The sequence below is a fragment of the Varanus komodoensis genome, unplaced genomic scaffold (genome assembly GCF_004798865.1).
Source record: "Varanus komodoensis strain SLA01 unplaced genomic scaffold, ASM479886v1 scaffold249, whole genome shotgun sequence".
Taxonomy (NCBI): Eukaryota; Metazoa; Chordata; class Lepidosauria; order Squamata; family Varanidae; genus Varanus; species Varanus komodoensis.
The window spans coordinates 74548-94157 of NW_025335660.1; the positions used below are offsets into that span (position 1 = coordinate 74548).

Sequence of the window (19610 nt, forward strand, 5' to 3'; positions counted from 1 at the left end):
ATGTGTTTATTTTGAAATAAATGTCAGTTCAGGCCAGAAAGGGAAAATAAAAATTAGTATCTAGCACTTCTATGTATTATCAGAATATTAAATGCCCTGCAACAACTCTCCTTCTCCCTTTGGCTTAGTATAGTTTGCTAAGAGAAAAGAAGGCAAATGGTGGGAGAAGGTCATGTAGGTGCAAGCTTTCACCTCTGCTAAAAATTTAGACATTGTTATGTGTAACTTCTTACCCTATTGCGATTGTGGCTGTGCAGGTGCTCGATCTCTTGGAGTGGGAGCGCAATCCTGGGCCGGGGCTTGCATTTTCATGGCAGTGGGATGCGGCATCATCTGAGCCAAGCCTCCCTGTGCCTGGTCTCCTAAGCTGTCTGAATTGTATCTTTTAAGGATCTTTGGGACCGATAGAAAGGCACACGCGATATGTAGCAACATGTAACATGCTACCACACTGGCCTGTTGGTATGTACCCGTTCAATTGTTAATGTGCCAGATTTATTTCACTCATTTTCCCTTCTTCAGGCAGTTTAACGCAGCCCTCTGTGATCTGCGAGAAGCCATAAAGTTGTGCCCTGGTAACCAAGAAATAAAGAGGTTACTAGCTCGAGTAGAAGAGGAGTGCAAGCAGCTCCAGAGAACACAGCAACAAAAGCAGCCATGTCCTCAGCCGGCACCACAGAGCAATGACTCTGACAATGAGAGGGATGCTCTTGTGCAGGATCACTTCAGCCTGGAAGAGATAGAAGAAGAAGAATTTTTGCATGAAGATGAGTCTGGTTTATGTGAGCCGAGGCCTCCGCTTTCTCAGGGTGCTTCATCTTGCAACAGAAACCCTCAAGAAGGCAGTCAGCAGAAATTTAGATCTGTATCCCCCCCAAACAGAGCAGGCAGTAGATATCTGCGAGAGCCTGGTTTAACCATGCAACCTACAAAACAAGCCCAGATCGTAAAAACAAACCAGCATCTGAATTCTGTCCAGTCAGGGCCAAGAACTGGATCTGTTCAGTCTGGCACAAAGACTCAGCCCCTTCAGTATCTTCCTCCGAGCCCTGTGCCCTCCAGACACCCAATGAACCCAAGCAACAACAAAGGCCAACATTTGGATGGGGCAGGCACACTCTCAGCAAGCATTACTGTAGGCAGTAGCTCTGCATTATTCAGCGAAAGACTGACTACTATCCAGGCTCCCTACTTGCAACACAGTGAAAGGGGATCTTCTCACGCTTTTATGAGTAAGTCCAAAACACATGAGAGGCTAGCTGTTCACACGCCTCCAACCATGGAAAAAACAAGCCCATCTCTTTCTCAAGGCACTGGTGAATTAAGGCAGCAAAGTTCTCTCTGTTCTGGCCCACTTTCTGCCAGCATGGTGCCGTCCAGTTCCACAAGCAGCTTGTCTTCAAGCAGTAGCTTCTCTGAGTCTGTAAAGGGACAAGGTCCAGACATGCGACTGAAGGAAACCAAGACTAGCCAAAATCAGAGTGGATCAGCAGAACACCGGCCTCGCAATACTCCCTTCATGGGGATTATGGATAAAACTGTACGGTTCCAGCAGCAGCAGATAAACCCATCAAATCGCAGTTGGCACGGCCAAGCTACAGAAGGATTTCTCAAAAGTGCTGGGGCAGCTCTGTCCTTGAATTCTGAGCAGTTCTCTGCCAAACAGTCAAACATCTCTGGCACGCAGGGTGCAACTTGCTCTTCTTCTTCCCTTGTGATGCCGGGAGAGAGTATCCAGAATGGAACTCAGTCTAAGGAACTTGAAGAATTAAAGTGCCAAGCATCTGCTAGCCCACAAGACAGCAGGTTAGCTAAGCCAGTGGCTCATTTGTATCAGGAAGTTCTCTCTAAACAACATTCTCAGCTTAGCAAAGACATCCATTCAAGTCACATCACTTCTACAAAGCCAAAGCGATCTTTTGTAGAATCAAATGTGTGATTAATACTAGCTGTTTTATCAAAAGCTACTAATAGGGATGAACCATGTTTCCTTGGTTATAAAACTTAGTGCATAGAGATATATAAGTTAGTGATATTAATCTCTAGGGAGTATATAACAAAGACCTGATCCATCTTGCCACTTTCCAAACATTAATCAGGCTGTCCAGGATGACCACTAGTATTAATCAAGAGATGGATGGCCACTACTTAGTTATTTGCTGATGCAGTGGAAGCATTCCATCATTCATGTTAAGCTTTGGAAGAGAAGATTTAAATAGGTGTGCCTGATTTGAAAAAGGTAAACAAGGCTGTATTCCTGTGCACACTTACTTGGGAGTAAATCCCACTGAACACAGTGACTTCTGAGTAAACATATATTGGATTGCACTGTAAATTTACTTTGTACAGCCATGTATATTATTGTTTAAAATGTATTAATTCAAGCAAGATTTTTGGTGGGAACCACAGAACATCTAGCTCTGTCCATGAATGTTTTCTTATCGGGAAGATTTCGTACTACTCTTCCGAGTTAATAACGATGCAGGTGTAATTTCAGGAAATCCATCACCTTTGTGCAAATTGTTTGAGTAGCCATCATGTGACTGAGGTTGGCTTTAACTATTGCAAGGCAGGGAGAAAATTACACAGGACTTTGCATGCATTTTGTTCAACATCCTGGTTAATTGCACTGAGTAATATTATGACATGTTAACATCATATAAACAGCACTTTACATAGTTTATCTAAACACCTCTTGAGGTGCAAAGTCAGTACAGGATGGAGAAGAAAGCAGAGGAATGTTAGTCTTGCTAGTGTTTTCACAGAACCCCAGTGAACAACTGAAGGACAAGTAGGGTAATTTGCTTTTCTAGGAACATCTGATACTTCCCCAGTTTTTCAGTTGGGAAATGCTTTTTTAAACGACAAGGAGGTTTTTGCGATGGCTAGTTTGGGAGGACATTCCTGTACATAATAAAGGTTGGGGTTGTCATATAAGCTGGAGTATTCTGTTGCCCTTTAACCATTATTCCCATGTGTACAATATGTGTGTACATTATAACAGCATTCTCGCACGATTTTTAAAAAAAATCCATAAAGGATTTTCAATTTTGAAAGGAATTGTTATTCTCTTGCTTATTTATTGTTTATCTTGGTATTTGTACAATCTTATTTTATTCTCTCGTTCTGTAGATCTATTTTTTGCACAGCTACTGTATTTTTCCCATATGAAATAAAAAGATTATTAATATAGTTTCTTTTTGAGTGCTATACATTTTGTACTGATACAACTCTTGAAAAGGTAAATCCAATGCAACTTTATAGTCCGAGTTAGTTCAAAATGAGGGCTATACAAACCTTCCTGTTTGTACAAAATACTGTTTGAGCTCAAGTGAGCAAATTCATGACATACATCTGGTACGTCATTCGCTATTTAATGATCAGCTCCTTGGTTTGCTAGTTGCTTTGACTTCCCTTGGTTGTTAGAATTGCTCTGAATTGCTTGTTGCATCTTCCATCCATGCATCATTAAGCCCCCACAGTGGCATGAAATAGTATTGGTGATGATGTGTTCATTTAATTTAATCTCTCCACATAGTGTAGTGTAGAAGTGTGTCATTTAGTTCCTTGACCATGCTCTGTCAAATATTGATTCACCACCTAATCTCTCTCACTAATGTCAAATCAGTAAGTAGCCCTGTGGAACAAATGTAACAAAGAAGCACGTCAGTGGGCTCCTAGCCAGAGGAATCCTGAGATTCACTGCTCACTGGTATCCCCTACCACATAGAATCAAAGAGTGCATGCTCAGGAGTAAATCTCACTGAGGTCACTGAGATAGTATTGTGGCTATAGCATTGCAGCCTGAATTCGATAAATGAAAGTCCTACTTGGCTCAATATGCCTAATTGTAAAGGATGTGAACATCCTCTCTCTTGTCCTCAAAATTTCACTGTTAAAGCATACATGTTTTTCCAATAATGACTAACTTGCACAAGTCTCTATGGAAGGCAATCTTTAAAAAAAAAAAAAAAAACCTTCCACAATTCCCCATTAGGTATGCAAATGTCAAGGTACTTAATTGTTCAATGCAATGCAAACATGAGTGAACTTTCCATTGGTACTAAGCATGATCCAGCATTTCTTAAGTTCTTACAAATGACTGAGGCATAGTGCAGTCCTGTGCATGTCTGTTGTTCACAGAAGCAAGCCTTGGCAATTTCGATGGTAATACATAGGTTGCAGCCTTCAGATGATTCAGTAAAACTCAGACATGAGTTTAACAAATATAGCAATTACGTAAGTATATTGATATCTGAATTTTTTAAAATTCAAATTCAAAGGTACTTAAAATTATACAGTTCTCACCATGTACACAGTGCTAACGTAAGTAAAAGAAAGGTACTAGCACCAAGTTCATAACTGAATTTATTTACCTACTTCAACTTCTTTGCTATTTGAAAAAAATATTTAGGATGATAGCTGCTCATTGTATTTTGGGTGAGTTTCTAACCAGCGATTGATAGCCATTTTCAGACTTCTGTTTGGGATAAGTACAAGTTTCTGAAGAGGGAGATTTGTCATGGGACTGGAATGCCTTTTCTTAACGATCCAATTTTCCATTGCTTGCTTCTCATAGGAATAGCCATCTAAAGAGAGAATTACAAACTTCACTGAATGCAGGGATATCAGCTCAATTTTTTGTACTACCACACTTTTAAGACACTGCATTATTAAAAAAATATCTGAACAGTACACCACATTGCAGCAATGTCTTAGTGTACAGCACTTTAAAATAATGAAGAACAAAATGACATGCATCAAGTTTACTTCCATTCAGACAGGAAAAGTCTTAACAGGCTGACTCAATGCAGCAACCTATTAGACCTCCAAACAGAAAACATTATAGTTCGGGAAGAAACCATTTTTGAGTCCAATAATAGCACTCATTCACCCTGAAAAAGCTAGAAATTTTGACTAGGTTGTTCCATGACAAGTAACTAGTTCAAACAAAGAACTAGTACTATGCATGGAAGGTAAACCCTCGGGATCTGGGATTGTTTTTGTTAGTGCTTTTTAGGGGGTGGGTGCATTGATGGTCCAAAAGCTACAGCATGTATTTGACAGATGGTAAGATCACCACAGTTTCTCTCGGTGCTAGCAAATCAGTAAAAACCCCTGTAGAAGACATATACATAAACAGTTTAATAGTATTTTAATAATGGTACTATTTTCCTTCTTTAAATGCACTTTTCTATAGGGGAAAAACATAAAATGATATGTAGATAGTTTAGAAGGAATATACATATGCTTTAGATGCCAAAGTCAAGATGCTGTTTCTTCAGTTAAAAGAATCTTACACAATGGAGCTAGGTATCATTGGTGCAAGCTGCAATAGTATCATCCTGGAACAATATACTCAGTGACTTTATGCTGTATAAAACAGCTACTTCTAACATGGTGCAGAATAAACATTTATTTTGATTCACATATGTATGCCTATGCTCTCTTTCCAGGGTTACTTCACACTTTAGAAGCAAGCCTGAGTTTGCTCACATGTATGCATCCAGCAGGGAGCTATGGCCAATCAGAGCTCTATACCATATCGAAGCCACACTGTAAAAGTAATGCGGAGAGGGCCCCAACTCCTCTTATCAATGTGTCCCTCTATTGTCTCTATTGCTGGACAGCAAGTGCCTCAGACTAGGGACAGATTATTTGCATATGGTACTCTGCAACACTGTAGACATGCTGTAGAAATATACATTTGAAGATATTTATTTATTTATTTATTTAAACATTTTTATGCCGCCCCATTCGCCAAAGCCTCGGGGCGGCTTATAACAATTAGTTAAATAATTATAATTAAAAATATAAACATTAAAATAAAATACATACAATATAAAATAAGCCGCCCTGGCCAGATAAAATTCAATAATAGTAACAGTTAAAATGCTGCTTAAATAAAAAGGTCTTCACCTGGCGCCGAACACCAAATAACGACGGCGCCAGGCGGACCTCTCTGGGGAGCGCATTCCATAGATTGGGCGCCACCACAGAGAAAGCCCTCCTCCGAGTACCCACCCTCCTGATTTCTTTCACGGAGGGTTCCCGGAGAAGGGCCTCTCCTGCCGATCTCAGGGGGGCGGCTGGGCATATATGGATGTAAGCGCTCCTTCAGGTAACCATAGATAGATCGATAACTAGGCAACAAATATTCCCTGAACCTTAGCTTACAACTGCATTTATCATAACAATATAATTATTTTTCTCAGGTGGAAAAAAATAATTTCTATGAAATTTAAAGTCATAGACTCAGAAGGTGATAGACAGCAGTGGTGGATAAATACACCCACCCACACCTTTCCCAAGCAGTTATTTAATGAATGCTAGGATTCTCAGTGTGCCTATTATTTAAATATTAATATTATAAAATTAGTTTCTAAAAGTTCATCACAAAGCTATCAAGGGGCAGAGCAGAGCTGCTATGCAAGGGCCCTTCTGTCCATTGCTTTTCATGTATAAAACAGGTGAATAGGTAGAAAATAGCAATGGACAAGCTGCATTTTAACAACTGTCAGAACAGCTTAAAAGAAAAATATTTGCGTTGCAAGTTTTTGTAAAAACCACTGCTTGCTTCTGCTTAAATCACATACACTTTGTACAGAAGCATGAAAATACTTCTTCAGTGATTTACAAAGCCCTTGACAATCACATGTTTGCCTTCACTATCTTCCTTTTGAAATAAGATGAAGAAATTAATCTCAGCAGCATGCACCCAAAGGTGTCTTCACTTTAGCAGAAAGGGCTTTTGCTCAAGCTAAGTAGCACACCAGATTCTCTGAGCTGTCCTCCTACTCCAGCTGCTCCAGAGTTGTAGGATCCTGAATCAGTTTGAGTAAACGAGCAACACCAACTCAGGACCTGAATGCCTAGCTGTCAGTGAATCAGTTTTTCCACACTTTGCCAGCTTTGCTTCCTTCTGTTTCTGTCCTCCTTGATACCTTCTCTTCTGTCTGGCAGGTCCCTTGAAATAATAAGTGTCTGATGATCTTGTCATACAACTTGGGCAGGGCAGTATCTTGGTGGCAGGGCATGTGCTTTACATGGCAGCTACCTCTTACCAGCCTTGCAATGTCAGGCTGCAAATACTCCTGTTTAAAATGAAAGCATGCTGCTGCTGGTCCATGAACGATACAGAGCTAATGGAACAATGGCAGAACTCAAGGAAGTTTCAAGGTATTACATTATCTTTTATGGCTTGTATGTGAGGAAAGTAATTGGGGAGTTAATAAATTACTTGGAATTCTGCAAACGACAACTGTTGCCATGTGTGATAGGCAGACTGAAGGACTTGCCTTAATAATACTTGTAGAGGCTTTCTTATTATTATTAATTATATTTCTATACCACCCATAGCCGAAGCTCTCTGGGTGGTTCACAACATTGAAGTCCCCCATCCAGATTCCAACCAGGCCTGACCCTGCTTAGCTTCCAAGATGAGGCGTGATCAGGCCCTTCAGGCTACAGACTGGCACAACATAATAAAGTTGTCTATGATAGCGTTCTGTGTTCTATTTTCAGTGGAAATTATTACTGAAAACATTTCTTAGCTGATCTTAAGTCAGAGTTTATAAGAAATAAAGGAAACACATTAAGGAACGCAAAGCAGCAGCATTCCAGCACAGGACAAAAATTGAGCAATCTAAGGAGGTATTTTCCTAGTGGGGAAATTCTAAAGGCCAATTCCAACAAGAGGCCTTATCACTGGTCACCGCCTGCATTTACCTCAGACGACAGGATTGGTGCCAAATGTTGAGGCCCTTCTTCAAACTCTACTAGCAGGAAAATCCTAAGGGCAAGAGGTGAAATAAAGTGATGCAGCCATGTCCAAGCCTTGCCAGGTCGCGCAAGCCAGAACAGGAGTGCTCATAACTGTGGCCCTGTGGCTCTCGCAATTCCACAGTGAAATCAGGGCTGCAACAGATGCTCCAATCAGAGCATTCAAAGATCTCCCAAAGCATTCAAAATCCAGCGGATTCCATCTGTCTCCAGGTGTGGACCATCTCAGCTCCTTGTGTTATTTCAATTTAATGTGTTTTACATTGTTTTCATGAATCCTGTGGGTAAATATCTGCACAATGTGCCTTCTTCAATGTAGGCTTCAGTCCTGATAACTGGGTATAGAATACATGCAAAATTGCCCAACACTCCCACCTGTATTACAAGATTGATGGAGAGGTGCGGTATTAGCCAAACTGGGTAGCACCAATGGAGACTTTGTATTTCGGTGTGGAGCAGTGTTCCTAAAGCAGCACTGGGAACTTCAGTGGTACCTCGGCTCACAAACGTCTCAGTTCACAACCAAATCAGGTCACAAACAGAAATGTCTGAAAAATTTTGCCTCGGGTCGTGAACTCTGCAAGTAACGATTGCAATTGCACCTGCCTCCCCCCCCCCCGAGCACACCCACAATCACACCCGCCTCCCTCCCCAGTGTGCCCGCGATTGCCTCACCCCAGCCCCCACAATCGCACCCACCTCCCCCCAGCCCGCCAGCGTTCGCGCCTGCCTCTCCTCCAAGCAGGCCCACGATCGCGCCTGCCTCCCCACTTAATGCACCAGCAATCACACCCGTCTCCCCCCCGAGTGCGTCTGCCTCTCCCCTGAGTGCGCCCGCGATCATGCCTGTCTCCCCCCCTCAGCGCACCAGCTTCAAATTTTTGTGATTTAAAAAAAAAATAGTTACAGAATGGAATAACCTTATTTACATTGAACCTTATGGGGAAATTTGACTTGGCTCATGACCAATTTGAGTCATGACCAGAGTCCTGGAACGGATTAAGTTCATGAGCCAAGGTACCACTGTACATCCTCAAGCTTGGGCATCCAGTACAGGATGCCTTCACACAAAGCCTTGCCGTATGTAGGCAGGGCTTGATTGTACAACAGAAGATGAAGACAGACCCTTGCTGCTTCTAGCAAAGGTGTCAATCAACTGAATGCTAGGCCTATGCACAGATTTTCTATTACATTTACAGAATAAAAATACAACTAGTATGTATTTTTATGCACACCTACCTGCTGCAATGACTGGCTCCTTCATAAGCTCCCTTGTTATGGGGCACAGAAATTCATCAGGGATACCGACACAGGCAGAGTTCATTTCAGTCCTCAGCTCACTGATTTTTCGCAACACTTTACTGCGGAGACCTAAGGATTCTAGAAAGGAATACACATATTGTCCACGTTAATATAAGCACCAAGACATCTAAAGTTAAAGATAAATGTTCAGTCTGTGGCACAGACTGTTGTTTAGAATTCAGATAGCATTCTTGCCCGTGAAGCTTGAATTAGTTCCCAAATTACTTCAGTGACCTGCAACTATATTGGCTGATACCTGATTGTTCAAAGGCAGACTAAACACAAAAGAGGACTGGTCATGACCAATGTTTATGGAGCACCTGAGAGCCTGGTGATGTTTCAGAAACAGTTGTAACTGGGGGTGGCGGCAATGCCCGCAGCCAGTGTGGCTATATTAGCCTTTCTTAATCCTATTGTGTAATGGCCATGACTATGAGTGAATGCAAAATCCTGTACTTTGCTTTGCTGTCCTAATTTCACTGTTGTTCATCTTACATGGCAATTAGTTTGGAAAATAAGCTAGTTCTATTTGCATGGTAATAAAGTCATCTTTCTAAGAGGTGTCAAAAACAATCAAACAGGCTAATGAAATGCCACCTGCTGGTCACCCTCTCTTCAATTAAATGCTTCTGGGAGAAGAGAAAACTAACGTAAGAGGACAGAAACAAAGCAATTCCCAGAAAGCAATGACAGAAGAGTGTGTGTTCTGCGCTTGCAAACTTTATTTCATTTTTATACCCTCCTATAGCTGAAGTTCTCTGGAAGGTTAACAAAAGTTAAAAATACACAAACAAGAAAGAGAAAAAAACCATATGACAATAAAACGACAGCATTTGCAACCAAACTAAGACAGAGGTATACTAGCAGTATAGGATAAAATATAATATTAAAACTAAAGTTAAAAAGTTAACTGTTAAAATATTGGGAAAATAAAAAGGTTTTACCCAGCACTGAAAAGAATAGAGAGTAGGCACCAGGAACACCTCTTTGGGGAGCTCATTCCATAGCCAAGGTGCCACAGCCAAAAAAGGCCCTTTCCCCTGGTAGCCACTCTATTTATTTACTTTGGAAAGGGTTTCTAAAGAACCTCCAAAGATGACCTACGGTCCAGGGCACCTATAGAACAAGGTGTTCCTTCAGGTAACCTGACACTAAGCTGGTTTGGATTTTGAATGTTAATACTAGCACTTTGAATTGGACCCAGACTTCAACTGGCAGCCAGAGCAGCTGGAAGGGGATTGGGTAATATGTTCTCGCAAGCCAGTTCCCATTTACAATCTTGCTGCCCTCTTTTGGATCAGTTGAAGTCTCCAGATCATTTTCAAAGGCACCCCACATAAACCTAATGAGAGGTTACTAGAACATGGATTACTGGAGCTAGGCTCTGTCTGTCCAAATAGGGTTATAGGTTGTGTATCAGCTTAAGCTGATAAAAGGTGCTCCATACCATGAGTTCACTAGTGTTTCAAGTGCCAGTTCTGGATCCAGGAGCACCCCCAAACTACAAACCTGGTCCTTTAGGGAGAGTGCAACCTCATCCAGAATAGGTTGAATACCGCCCAACTGGACAGACGAACCACCCACTAACAGCACTGCCATGGCGTTGAAGAATAATCTTCCAGCACCATGTTTGGGAATTGGCTGGTCAAGCAGGAGCAGAGCCACTGCAATGCCATACCTCCTACTCATAGCCCAGTCAGTCTATCTGCAAGGTTACCAAGGTCAATGGTATTGAAAGCTGCTGAGCAGTCCAGGCAAATCAACAGAATTGCAATGCCCTTGTCTTTCTCCTGGCAAAGGTCATCCCACAGGATGACCAAGCCTGTTTCAGTTCTAAAATCAGTCCTGATTGAAATGGAGCTAGATAATCTGTTTCATTCAAGAGTGTCTGGAGCTGTTCAGCCACCACCTGCTCAAGCATTCCGTTCCTTGCCCAGGAATGGAATGCTGGCCACATGCCTATAGTTGTTAACTATAGGATAGGTTTTTCCAGGAGTAGCTTAATTCCAACCTTTCTAAGGAGACTGGCACCACTCCCTCTCTCAAGGAAGCATGTACAGGCTCCTGGGCCAAGCTACAAATCCCTTCCTTAATTCTTGTAATAAGCCATGACAAGCAAGGGTCAAGCACACAGGTCAGACTTGATCAAGCACCTTGTCCACATCCTCAGGCTTCAGTTACTGAAGCTCAAAGTCTAAACCTCAATAGGAAGGGATCTCACCATGACAAGGGAATTGATGTTAAACCGCTGCACTCCAATATCACTATCCTCCTGCCCAGTAAAGAAAAGCCGATCAGGAGTGTCCTTTCACATGTGTTAGGCTTATAACATGTTAAGACAGCCATGGTTGTCATGGCAGCCCCAGATAAAGCATTCCTGGCATGGAGGTCGAGATCCTCCAGAACCATCATACTGGGGATCCTCAACACCAGATTCAAGACCACCTCCATTACCTCAAGCAGGGAACCTGATGGGCAGTGGGGTGGGCAGTCCACCAGCAGAATCCCTAATCTGTTTCAAGCACCCAGCACAAGATACAAGAGCTCAAGACCTGTCCCGAGGAGGAGATTGTATTCCTATAGGCCATGGCCTCCCCGCTTCCCCAGCCCTCAAGTTGATGCTGGTGCTGTATGGAATGCCCAGGAGCCACAGCTGAAAGGGTGACCCTTCCCAGATTACCCACCCAGGTCTCAGTGATACAAGCCAGGTCAGCCCCTTCATCCATAGTCAAGTCATGAATGAGGGAGGTCTTCTTATTTTGGGCTGACCTGCCATTCAGCAGCAGCACCAGAGCTGAGGGCAAGGTGGTAAGGCTTCCAGGAATCATCCGGTAGGTGGAAGAACCAGAAGAGGGGATAGCTGTGAGGTATCTAGCCCTCTTCCTTGGCTGGTTTGTTAATCCCCCACTGCCATACCGCACCCTACCTGTGACCCTGGTAATTGGGGTACCCGTTGATCCCCAAAACTACACAGAAGCATAATTAAAATGAGTATGACAAAAGCACGAAAAAAAACAAGCTGCTCCAGCTCTATGGCAGTCGATTGCAACTACTGTGCAACTCTTCTCTTCCCCTGCCAAAGCCCAGCACCCAAACAGTCACCAAACAGGCACTGTTCAGCCGCTGCCCAAGGCGACTGCCTTGGCCTTCACTCCTCAGTGAAGTAGTTGCTTGTGGTAGGGCCCCACCATGAGCACGGCTGCTGCCTCTCCAGTGAGAGCAGACAGCCACTTCACCAGGCAAAAGGATCCTTAAATCCAGTTCATTTTGAAAAAGGATAGTAACAGCCCTATCCCAGAGGGTCAGGCACATTTTAAGTTCATTGATTTCTATAAGCTTACACATGTATTCCATTGTCCAAGCTGTGAAAGAAGACAACGAGAAGTACAAGCATGCACACAAGCAAAGTCATGCTCTGGCTAGGCTCTGACATTCAAATACTGACACATGCTATTAGCACAGAATGATATTCAATTTTCTGAAGTATGAAATATTTTAAATGTTTTGTATCCCAAACTTCAAATAAGAAATTGTGCAGCATGAAACCTTGCCAGCATTTAGCAGAGGATAATCTCAGTGAGGTTTGTACAAGTTCCCTTGGACTTCATCTTAAGGCTGCTCTAAACTACAGACTTCTTTAGCACTTACTATAACACTTTTCTCTCCACATGAAGCTATTTGCTTAATACGGAGCCTGTAGAATAGTTCTGGAAGGGTTCAAAGCATGCTCATGACTTTGTGACATTCCAGTTGGTTCTAATACAAACATCAGCCTAAGATGACTTTCAAGCTGTTGTATGTATCCCACCTGATGGCTACTCATTTTTTTAATCTGTAACTTTACACACAGTAACTACTAGAAGCATACTTCCTTGTCCTCTCCTTGCCACCTCTCCAGCTCTCTGATATTGCTACACAGAAGGGCTGAATTTATGTGTAGAGAGAACCTCCCCAAAGTGGCAGCTTCCATGAACAGAACCCTTCCATCCATAGAAGGCAGATGCTGGACTCAGCCCATAGATCTCAATGGATCAGCTCTCTGTCATTGGTTTGTGTCATGAAGTCATCTCCTATGAATGTGTACCCTCCAAATTGTCCTGCCCTTAACAGTCCTACTCAGTTCCTGCAAACGTAAGGCTGTGGCTTCCTTTCAGAATTGATCCATCTCTCATCTGGTTTTCTTCTTCTGCCTTTGATTTTTCCTAGCATTATTATCTTCTTTAGCTTTTTCATGATATGCCCAAGTAAAAACAGTTTCAGTTTTGTCATTTTTGTTTCCAGGTAAAGTTGTGGCTTGATTTGATCTGTTCTGCTTCTTTCTGGTGGTCTGTGGTACTTGCAAAGCTCTCCTCCAGCACCATGTTTTAAATGCATTTTTTTTTCTTTTAGCATTTTTCACTGTCAACTTTCACACCCAAAGTGATCAGGCATACAACAGTCTGGATGATCTCAGCCTTGGTCCCCAGTGAGGCATCCTTACACTGGATACTCTTCTCTAGTTCCTTCACTGCTGCCTTTCCAAGTCTCAATGCTTCTTGGCTGCAGTCTCTGTTTGAATTGATGACTGAGCCGGTATATGTGAAATCCTTCACAACTTTCAATTATGCAGTCTATTTGATTTCTATACTGGCCATCTGTTGATGTCTATGTGTACAGTCATCTGATCGGTTGCCTGAAATATGTATCAGCAATAAAGAGATTGTTGGCTTCACAGAATCCTTTTCGTCACCTTTCCTCATGGTGTTTGTGCAAATAGATTTGGACTCTGTGCATGGAGCCTGTTGTTGGAAAGATTGTGCAGCTAAGAGAGTTTCGACAGAATTGTCCACTCAAGAGGCTCTGGAACCATGCCACGGCTCAAATCCATCTCTGCCTTGATATTGGAGGGAGAGATTTGAAATATGCCACCAATCTAACCCCCTTCCAAGCTCTGGCTCCAAGCCAACCAGCCACTCCATTGCTGGCACATTTCCACACCAAACCATTTGGGACCAACCACTGAAGTGACTGTTCCCATCTCGGATTGGATCTGCCTATTTGATCGCAGCAGCCTACTGTAGGTTCTATATCCTGGGTGCGGGGGGAGAGGTACCATCACCACAGCCTCGCCTACAACCTGCCTATTGGCCCAAACTCTACAGGAGGCAGGAGCAATTCTTCATGCCACCAACTTTCCAGAAAACACCACCTCTGCCTCCACACCCCCAGCACTGATTTCTCAACCCATCCAACTTCAAGGGATCCGCAGAGCCTCCAGTGCTATGCCACCATGCTGATCCAGCCCTCCTTCGCTACAAGTCATTTTTCTGAACATATACAGCCAAAGAGTGTTAGACCCTCTTACTGATGCCGTGCAGAGGGAGGAATTGAAGCCACTGCCAGTCCCTTCCTCTAAACTCCACTATAGCTCATCCAGCAATCCTGGGAGGCTCTGTCCACAATGGCACCAATGCCCAAATGGCTGGAAAGCATTTACAAGTTGTCAGAGAAGGATGTGGCCTTCCTTTTTCAACACCCCAAACTGAATTCTATCAGAAAGCCATGTTGAGGACACTCCATGACGTATGATGCGGGACACTTTGGGGAGGCACATCTGAGCTATCTCAGCCTTGAGACTCAAGGTGGCCAACTACCAGGCTACCATGCAAGGTTCCAGCCTTTCCTGTAGGAGAAGCTAGGAGCTCTGTGTGACCACTTACCGGAGCAGCAAACTCACAAGCATTTTCTAGGCTGAGGCAGTACATCTCTCCAGAACGCAAATTAACATTGCAAGGCACCAATGTAAGCATGGCACAGAGGCTATGATAAGAGCAGTAGCACTGTGGAGGCACGCTTGTCTACACTCGCCTGATCTCTCTTAGGGGTTCACTCCCATATCAAACTCCCGGCATTTGATAGGGAAAGGATCTTGGATGCAAGGATGAACAAGTAGATAGATTTGACCTGAACACCATGAGAAAGATGAGGATCTACCAGCCTCCCCCTCCTTAAGACCACATAAATGGCTTTGGCCCAGTTCATTTGATGGCCCAGCCTTGAGTCCCAGTAGACAGACCTTCACTAATGGAAGAAGCTTAACATTTGCTCTGCTATCAAGGCAGAAAGACAGTCCCAGTCAAAACTGACAAGGACAAAGGCACCCCAACTGTGGACTATCTCCCTGGGCTAGCCCCTTTTATTCTTCAATTTGTGTGAGGACCATTTGTCTCTCTTCCTGCTTGCCAGGAAGCAATAACCTTGGGTATCTCAGTTCTGTCTACTGTGGACAGAGATTACAGGATCAGGTCAGACACTCTCATACCCCTTGGCACCATAAGAACTATGGTTCCATCAGCAACCTTGCTTGCGGAAATAGTCTCTCTGCTAGCCAAGAAGGCCACAGAACAGTCGATGTCCCCCAATCTCACCTGCGCTTTTTTCCCGTTATTTCATGGTACTGAAGTGAAATGGAAGGGTCTGACCATTCTTGTACCTGAGAGGTCTTAATTCTTTCATTCTATTGAAGAAGTTCTGGAGAGTGACGTTGCAGGGCAACCTGACACAACTTCAACAAGGAGACTGGTTCACAGCAGTAGATCTGAAGGGTGCTTATTTCCACGTAGCAACAGTATGCTCTCCCATGCAACCCCTTCACTTCTAGGTCAGAAGAGAGACCTTCCGGTTTTCAGTTTTGCCTACTGGGCTTCCTACTGCCCCAAGAGTTTTTACAAGATACAAGGCTGCTACATCCATTTATGCCTCCAGAAAGTCCAGGAAAGGACTACAATGAGGTATAGGTATACCTATACCTGGACAACTGGCTTCTGGTGGCATTTTAGTGGAAGGCTGAATCTGTGTTTGAATGTTAAAAAATCTGTTCTCTCCTTTTCCTAGTCTCATCTTCTAGCGCTATTTCTTGTTTCATTTTAGGAGATACCAGGTAAGAATATTAAGAAGTGGTTTATCGTTGCCTTCTTCTGAGCATTACTAGCCAGAGCGAGCTTAAGCTTTCCTGTCATTATCTATGAAAGGTCCTCTGCCAGTGTCAGCTTCAACTGCCACTGCTGCCCAGAAGCTTCCCTTCAGGAGTTTCTCTGCCTACACTACCACCAGAGATACTGATTCTCTTCTATTGATGTGACCATCCCTGCTGAAGAGGGTGGATGCAACTTAGTCTGATGTCTTGGTTTGGACCATTCTGCCTTGGCTGACTCTGGAAACTGGCCTAGTGAGAGAGAAATCTGGTTTCCTGGAGGCACTGCTCTTGGCCTCTCTGCCACTCTCAGAAGTTGCCATTGATTTATGCATCCATGACTGGGGGAGGGGGTACTCTAAATATGACTAAATCTAGATCCAGGTTGAAAATCAAGTAACAATTACCAGACTAAGGAAACATGTAACTCATCACATTATTGATACTGCACCAAAAGGCAGACTGCAGAGCTTCATTATCATACAGATTTCCTTTCACTCTAGCTGGATAAACTAGATTTCCTTTCACTCTAGCTGGATGAATTCTGAAGAACTCAGAAGGCTTTTCCCTAATATATGACATTTTAGTTGCTCTAATAAAGGTATTGTCCTACTTGGATTTTTTTCTTATGGTTCAATATGGCTACCTCCACTGCTTTTTAAAAATCCCTTGATAATGGGAACTTTGTCATATGGCTGTCTTAAGAAACAGGAAAAAACCAAATGGAAGAATCTTGCAACCATAATATTCAAAGTAAATCAGAATACAGTCAGTCCCCAAATTATGAATGTCTGAGTTATGAACAACCTGTACTTAAGAACTGCCATAAATCCTATTAGTTTTTAAAAATTACTGCAGAAAATCATCATCACCATAGAGAGGGAGGAAGCAAGAGGGTAGAGAGGGAGAAATCCAAAGAATGCCTTCCTGCCCCATTCATCGAGAGAGGGAAAACTTGCCAGCATTTCCTTGCTGCAAAAAGGCGGCACTGGTGAGTTCAGGCGTGTGTGTGGGGTGGGGGCGGGGTAGAGATGTTCATTATCTTCCCACTTTCATATGCAAAGTGGACTACAGGGGTCCTGTATCTCTAGCTGCCATGAATGAGGAGGGCTGACTATGCATAATCTGACTTGCATACAAATTTGACCTAAAGACACATTTCTGTTTTCTCAGGAACGGAACTTGTTCGTAACCTGGGCATTGCCTGTACATACTGCAAACAAGTGTAAAGAAATTGTGAAGGTTTTTGTCATTGTTAACAGCCTTACCAATTTTTAAATCATCTGCCAAGCTCTCTTTTGTAAGACTCAGCAGTTCTTTACCATCAATGTTGTTCCTTTTGAAAATGTCAACTAGGTCTTGTAAATTGTGTGTGCACAACCAAACTGAAACTTCTTCTTCAGACCAGTTATCAACAGGCGTCTTTGGTTCCTCTGTCAGTGTGCCTCCTGAGAGAAGATGAACAGGAAATTTTGCATACATGAAGTACATATTTTAGATGAAACTGCCAAAATATTACACAGACTTTGAAAACTGCTCTGAAAAAAATCCCTGTGATTCCATCTTTTTTGTGTCAGACTTTAGAAACTGCTTCATAATGGGAATTTCCTCTGCATACTCTGCATTTACAAGAAAGCAAATAGTGCTTTAATCATTATCTATTATTAATGGATCCAACCAAGATTTGTGCTTAACACAGCTCTGCTTGTGCTGGAAGAAGGGGAAAGGGCAGCAATTTTTGTTGATTCCTATAAAAGGCTGTTCCAGAAGGCTGTGGAAAAGTTAACAGTAGCATCAGAGCTAGTACATACTGGGGCTACAGGAGGACCTGGTGAAACTTGCCACCCTGATCCTTTTTCTAACAAAGAACCTCTATTGCAGTGATGGCGAACCTTTTAGAGACCAAGTGCCCAAACTGCAACCCAAATCCCACTTATTCATCGCAAAGTGCCAACACTACAACAAAACCTGAAAACTGAGGTTTTAGTTCAGTTCAGCTCAGACATGTCTGAGCTGTGAAAGCTCAGACATGTCACGGCTAATGAGTCACGGCTCATGATGTCATCTCCTGGTGCTGCTACTCTGAGCATGCACATGGCCCCTATGTGCGCTGTTACCCGATGCTGGGGAGACTTGGCTTCTATGCCATAGGATTTGCCACCACTGCTCTATTGCATCCAATTCTTTTCACTAATGGAAGAAGCCCTCCCATGTGCAGGGGGAAACCCATGAACCTGTTCAGAGATGTGGCATGCCCATGGAGCCCAGCTTGCATTTTGACTCTGGGAGTGGCCATGTCATGCATAACTCTAAAACAGGTCATGGGTTATGAGAAGGGTTAGCTCTTGGGTTGCCTACGCGCTTGAGTTTGCACGTCACAAGAACCCAACTTGGGTTGCATTTCCAAAACAGTGGCCATACACATTCCACATGTGCTGCAACCTGTGAGTTAAATTAATAGCCCATGGCAGATTATAATATCGTGTGGACACTGTATTAGGTGGCAATCCTATGGCTCCCAGACATTGGTTGAGGGGCCATAGGATAGTGGGCATTCCCCACTCCAAGGTCAGATACAGTATTATGACCTCAGAAAGGGAAATCAGAGATCCAACTTCATCAGTCCTAACTCTTCAAAGCCATCACTGAAGGAACGACATGGGCTAGCTTCCACAGTCAGAAAAGCAATGTCAAAATGTGAGGGAAAGAGGTGCTCAAATGGGCAGGAAGGGAAAGAGACTGAAGAGGCCAGGATACAAGCTGTCTTCCCCCTCTGTAGTGCCATCACTAGACAGAAAAAAAGCCTAATGAAAAAATGCAATAACTGGAAGATGGGAAGGTGAGGTTTACCTCTGCCATTCTACTGCCCTGCCAGTTTTAGCCCACCAGGTCACTGGATACACTCAGTGCAAGATGGAAGATGCTGGAGGCTGAATGCAACCCATTCAACTGTGCCATTATATGTAAAATTTCAAACAACTAAGACAGTTATAGTAAGATACTAGATTGCTAAAAGCAGATGACATATGGATCTGATCATATGCTGCCAAATGTGTAAATTATATTTGCTGCTTCCTTGCAGAAACACTTGAGATGGTCCCACCTATATCTTTAAACCATCTTGGTACAGTGGCACTTTGGCTCACAAACTTAATCCGTTCCAGGACTCTGGTCGTGACCCAAATTGGCGTGAGCCAAGTTAAATTTCCCCATAAGATTCAATGTAAATAAGGTTAATCTGTTCTGTAACTACTTTTTTTTAATCAGAAAAATGTGAAACAAAGTGACAAAGAACAACAAAGATCACGGCCATCTCCCTCCCCCACACACACACCATGAGCACGAGCGCGGCCATCTCCCTGCCCCCCAGCACAACCAAGATGGCACCCGTCATCCCTGCACACACCTGTCATTCCGGTGCGCTGGGAGGGGGAGGAGATGGGCTAGGAGAGAGGGGAGCGATCATGGGCGCGCTCGTGCTGGTGGGGGGAGATGGCCAAGATCATGGTTGTGCTCATGCAGGCGCAATCTCGGCCATCTTCCCCCACCAGCACGATTGTGGCCATTTCCCCAC

The 19610-nt window shown here is 43.4% G+C and overlaps 2 protein-coding genes across 5 annotated transcripts in view; one reads left to right on the forward strand and one right to left on the reverse strand.

The window, feature by feature from the left end:
- The window catches only part of LOC123024663 (protein TANC1-like), a 64266-nt gene extending 61074 nt beyond the window's left edge, over positions 1 to 3192 (forward strand). For both annotated transcript variants that reach the window (XM_044432656.1, XM_044432657.1), the window contains one exon: positions 523 to 3192. In XM_044432656.1, coding sequence (XP_044288591.1) covers positions 523 to 1939 — 1417 coding nt within the window. In that variant the 3' untranslated portion in view covers positions 1940 to 3192. The remainder of the gene's footprint in view (positions 1 to 522) is intronic.
- LOC123024664 (WD repeat, SAM and U-box domain-containing protein 1-like) lies at positions 3164 to 17556 on the reverse strand. 3 transcript variants are annotated; one of them, XM_044432659.1, is made up of 4 exons: positions 17305 to 17556; positions 9022 to 9162; positions 4377 to 4589; positions 3164 to 3637 (listed from the first exon to the last, which is right to left on the reverse strand). In XM_044432659.1, the coding sequence occupies exons 1-3, from the start codon at positions 17525 to 17527 to the stop codon at positions 4411 to 4413; spliced, it is 543 nt and encodes a 180-aa protein (XP_044288594.1). In that variant the 5' UTR covers positions 17528 to 17556; the 3' UTR covers positions 3164 to 3637; positions 4377 to 4410. The 3 variants fall into 3 exon arrangements, 2 of the variants coding, with proteins under 2 accessions (XP_044288594.1, XP_044288593.1); XR_006414967.1 differs by lacking the exon at positions 3164 to 3637 and adding an exon at positions 7729 to 7792 and having other exon boundaries at positions 4497 to 4589; XM_044432658.1 differs by lacking the exon at positions 3164 to 3637 and having other exon boundaries at positions 4351 to 4589.
- Between the last annotated feature and the right edge of the window lie 2054 nt (positions 17557 to 19610).